Here is a 5,275-nt window from a genome sequence, read left to right on the forward strand (position 1 = left end):
GGTTGAACAGAACATCCCAATTATAACATTGCCAAGGAACTCCAATGGAGAAGAGGTGATTCTTGCCCCGTATTACCTTGAAGGGGAGCCAAATCAATGCCCGCAATGGCTTGAGAAAAGGTATCATGACGAGGCGACAAGCGGATGATAGGAAACCGGCAAACTAAAAAAATAAGGATTACACATGATATGAAAAACAGTGATAATCAGGTAACTGAAAAAAGCATCAAAATCACTATTAAGGCCATCGACAAATAAGAATAGAAATTCGTACTTCAACTGATCAACTCAGAAACCTAAAAACCTAGCATCTCACTTTAGGTTTGAGCCAACGCCAAAGTTTACAAACATCAAACAAGAACATAAGATCAAGTCCTCCAACTGAAGATTTAAGAGTAAACAACCACCAAAATTTGCCGACAAAATGGATATATATATAAGTAAAGGACCTACACCCTACACCTTGATAGCATACTTCCTCATGGGAAAATACATCTCTTTCTTTTTCTCCCTTTCAGTCTTCAATGATGCCTGAACAAACAGAACAAAACAAACTTAAATCAGGCAACAGGGCAAGCTAAACATACAAAAGCACAAATATAGGCGTGCTAATTAGACAAGAAAAATAGCAAGCACACAATGCAGAGTCATCAGACAGCTTATAATCTAGGTAGACAAATAACAAATTACAAACAACCAAAGCTAACAAGAACTCCACTTAAAATTTTGGAAATCCTAGGGTATTGCTCAAGCCAAGGAATTTTATGATCATGTCTCAAAATAGTCTCTTGGAACTATTATATCAACAAACACATTCTAATAATAATTTTTTCTCATTCATTGAGAGAAAAGAGTAAACAGAAACTATGGCCCATCCCAGAAGCCCTGAAATGGTGTATTATTCGTAAGTATCCTTGTCAACAAATGACCAAATGCACAGGAAACTTAAAAGACTCCAATTCTAGCAATGATATGGACAGGAGGAAGAGACATATCAAACCGATCATGCTTTAGAGACAGTCACTGTTTGTAAAGGAGATAATTTCAATTACGGGAATCAAAAAACGTATACCTGCACCATTTGAACAAAAATTTGCCATCTCAAGTCCCATTAATCAGAATCCCAATGCCCAAAACACTCAAACTTTAAACTTCGTAGGATTGCGTGCAACATTTTCAATAACCCAAACAAGAGAACTTAAAAACAACTCAAACACTTAAAAATATACGAACCAAAACTGGAGGTACCATATAGCCAGTAAAGCTTAAAGTTACAAAGCATAAAAAAATACATGAATTAAAGTCGAAATTATATCAAAGCAAAGACATCAATATATACCTGGTGCTTGGTAAGCCTTCTCCGAATGGCCCTGGTCTTCTTGGGACGCAGATCGAGAGGCAGGTACTTCTTCTTCTTGTAAACTTCCCTCAGAACCTCCTTCTGCTTCTGCGATATAACCGTCAACACCTGCGCAATCGACAGCCTCACCACCTTTCTATATTACCCAGGAAACCCCCCCCAAAAAAAAAAACAGCAGCAATATCAGAAACAAAAACTTTGCTTTTCGAAAATAAAATTAGAGAGAGAGAGGGAGAGAGAGAGAGAGAGAGAGAGAGAGTACATCTTCGAGAGCTTGTTGGGTGCACCGCCTGTGACCTTGGCGACCCGGAGAAGGGAAAGCTCCGCCTTGAGATCCTTGAGCTGGTTCAGCAGCTCGGCCTTCGATTTCTGACGCAGCTCATGGACCTTGATTCTCGCTGTGACATTTTCACAAACAAAATGCGACAACACGGAAATCAGAAGCAAAACTAAAACATGATTTTCGAAATCATAGAAAATCATAATCAGAAATAATATGATTTTCGGAAGCATAGGAAGCAGAAAAGGATAGATTGGGGCTTGGCCCTGTACCCATTGTTGTGCGTCTCGGAGCTTCGCTGCAGCAGATTTGTTTCCCTACGAATGAAACCCTAGAAAAATGGGGGTGGAGGGCTTATTTTTAAGGGTTTAGGGTTATATAAAGAGAGAGGGAGAGAGAGCTTATGGAAATTTCAGGGTTTTCTTTTGGGTCATGGGATGGGCTGTAATGGGCTTTTGAATCGATGTCTTTGGGCTACATTTGGGCCTGACGGAGCTTCAGGGAAATGCGTTATCGACTTATCGCTTTGGTACCTACCTTAACCAAATTCACTATAATTTCGGTCCAAATTATTTTTGGAATTTTCTTGGATAAATTCGAAGTTTGGTTCCAATTTGACCATATATACAAGCCTTTATTAAATTAACCAATTCGCATCTACTCTCAACATTTTTCCATGCTAAGGTTTTGGCAAAAAATTTCTCTAATATTTTTATAAGAGTGACGCTATAAATCACATTTTATCTTACAATTATCTCATAATGTTAATGTAGTAGTCTCAATTAATTATTGAATCACTTCTTAGTAAAAAACAAAAAAAAATCTGAGGATTTGTTGGAACTGTCACGTTAGCATTACTTATTTTTCATCCTCTAACGTGACGTGGTAGCCCCAACTAACCGTTCGATTTAGTCATTGTTAAAGGGTTGGTTATGGCTGCCACATCAACGTTATATGATAGTTGTGAGATAAAAATGTAGTATATAACATTACTCTTTTAGAATGCATGTTGAGAATATCATGAAAAATATTATGGGAATATTATGAAAATATTTTGGGGATCCTATCAAAATACTAAGGCTCATTTGGTACGCGAATCAACTATTTAATTTGTGTGACCACATGTGGGTTTTACAAATTTAATGGTAAATTTGCAAAAGAAATGTGCAAGATAATAATATCAAGCACATATCACTCCATTAAAAAAATGAAGAACTATTACGAAGAATGTAAGATGGTGGAATGTAATAGTTATTCAATTCCTCAGTTTGACATTATTTATTTTTTATTTTTAACTCAAATTTATTTAAATAAAGAACCTAAATCAGTGGCCTACCACCCTTGCCATCGGGGTGACCAAGACCACCCCCCAAGATGCTTACCACATAATTCCAACGTTTTAGATTTTTATTTATTTAAGTTTGAAAGAAAATAATAATAAATAATGTGAGTCTTTTTTAGAAAACGTTGTCTATTCCTCTAATTTTTTTAAAAGAATATCTATTCTTATTCAGAAGAAAATAATTATTCCCATGGGAATGAATATTCTAAAGAATAAGCTTCTATCAAATAAAAGAATAGTCATTCTATTGACCTATTCCACAAATCAAATGGACACATTGTTGTAACAAAAAAGAGATGATACGCTCGGTTTGTTAATATTTTTTAGATAATACTTTTTGTTCTTTGTTAATGTCAATATTTTGTTAAAAATTGTTTGTTAATATTTTTTATTTATTTATTTATTTTAAAAAAAAAAGAAAGTTATGAAACGGACTGTGATCTCACCCACTTTATTAGATCAATATATCTTAACAAACCATATATTTTTTCCATATGGGACAAAGCTAGTCCCACACCACTCTATCTTTCTGGCTTTTAGGTGAATGAAAAAAAAAACCAATCATGACAAAAGAAAAAAGGGAAAATTAAGTGCAATCCGATTATTTTAAACCGTAATATGGTTGAGTTCACTAACGTATTTGACTTTTTTGTCCCCATCGTCATCACAGCTTAATGGATGTGGACAGCGCTTGGTGCATGATTGTTATAGTCGACCTTACTCCCCGTCTAGTTGTTTGAACCAAACACTATATATATACCATTTGATAATTAACACAAATACTCTCATATTATTGGTTTAATTTCAGCTTTAGAATTTCTATATCATATTGCACGAATATATATATATATATATATATATATATATATATATATATATATATATATATATAAAAGAGGGTTCGTCATGCCTTCATCATCCACCAACACGCGCGTTCATCTGTAATTGTCAAGGTAACGGCTCAAAAATCAAAATAATGCAAACATCATTTTGCAATAGTGAATAAGGTTAAAATTTTCTCCACAAAATCGTGATGAAAAGACCGGACATAGTTTTATTTTAAATTGAGTTGGAACAAATTCTTTTAACTCAATTTAAAAGAAAATTTTATTTATTTTTTAAACTATATTAACCGATCGAGAAAAAAGAAAGAGGAAGAAAAACGGAACAACAGAATTTTTTTTTTTTTTTAAAAAAAAAAAAAAAAACCCTTAACTTCAAGGTCTCTATAAAGTGAAAAGTGTCTTTTCTTTGGAACCTCTACCCAACTGTTTGCCTATATAGAAACAGTTTTGGTCTTAAATTGGCACCAATTTGATGATGAATAAGAACAGTTGGCATTTTCTTCAATATTGTTCAGCTAGCCGCCCTTTGAAGGTCAAAATCAGCCAACCCTTTGAAGGTCGAAATCAGCCAATATTGATGATGCTAGAATTTAAACATCGCAAATTTAGACCTTGTTTTTTTCTTTGAATATTGACAAAAGAATTGCGTAACCTAATGTCCCACATCTAAAGTGCAGGCCCTATAAGCAATTTGGATGTATGGATGGAAACAAGCATAATAATGCATGCATGCATCGGCTAGCTAGCTAGCTAGATAACAAAGTTCAAGCGGCCACATGGCCTATCTTCAAAGCAACAAATTATTATATCTGGCAGTGTTTTGGATGTATGGATGGAAAGGGCTTCTTTTTTTTAAAAAAAAATTATTATACTGTTGTAGATGAGTTTGGAATACAAAGCAACAAACAAAACAGATAAAAGATACAATTACTGAAAAGAAAAATGCATGGCCAGTCAAAGAAAGAAGCCACAAAAATCTACCAAGGGGGTGGATCTTTACCACTATTTAGTGGGAGATCTAACATGTCTGTGAGAAAGTTGTCAGTTAAATTAGTGGAAGTAGCTCAATAAATTATGTTGTGAGCACGACAATTAGCATTTTTATCAATTTTTACGACAGGTTGATATACGACATGTTGAGGAAAATCAGAACCCAGAAAAAGAGTAACGGCTAGTAGCCGTTACTCAGCTAAAGAATTCTCCTCTCTTCAACATGATCCAGGATTTTCTTCCTTGAACTTCCTAAACTAGAAATTCAGTTTCCATCCAACTAGAGGAGACCAATCCTAGCTGCAGTACCTCTGAATCAACAACACCCTATAGCAGACTCTAGTACTGTCAAGCACACACAGCAGGCTCTCTCCTGTTTTCCTGGCTGCATGTTTCCTGCGGACTCACCTCAAACTCAGCATTGCTTTGTTTTCTGTTTCCTTGTTTTCTGTTGTAAT

The 5,275-nt window shown here is 34.9% G+C and overlaps 1 protein-coding gene across 1 annotated transcript; it reads right to left on the bottom strand.

Moving 5' to 3' along the window:
* Positions 1-215: 215 nt before the first annotated feature.
* LOC133863885 (large ribosomal subunit protein uL29) lies at positions 216-2,050 on the bottom strand. The gene is made up of 4 exons (XM_062300017.1): positions 1,913-2,050; positions 1,623-1,758; positions 1,340-1,496; positions 216-531 (listed from the first exon to the last, which is right to left on the bottom strand). The coding sequence occupies exons 1-4, from the start codon at positions 1,914-1,916 to the stop codon at positions 457-459; spliced, it is 372 nt and encodes a 123-aa protein (XP_062156001.1). The 5' UTR covers positions 1,917-2,050; the 3' UTR covers positions 216-456.
* Positions 2,051-5,275: the final 3,225 nt, after the last annotated feature.

Source organism: Alnus glutinosa, chromosome 3 (genome assembly GCF_958979055.1).
Source record: "Alnus glutinosa chromosome 3, dhAlnGlut1.1, whole genome shotgun sequence".
NCBI classification, from domain to species: domain Eukaryota; kingdom Viridiplantae; phylum Streptophyta; class Magnoliopsida; order Fagales; family Betulaceae; genus Alnus; species Alnus glutinosa.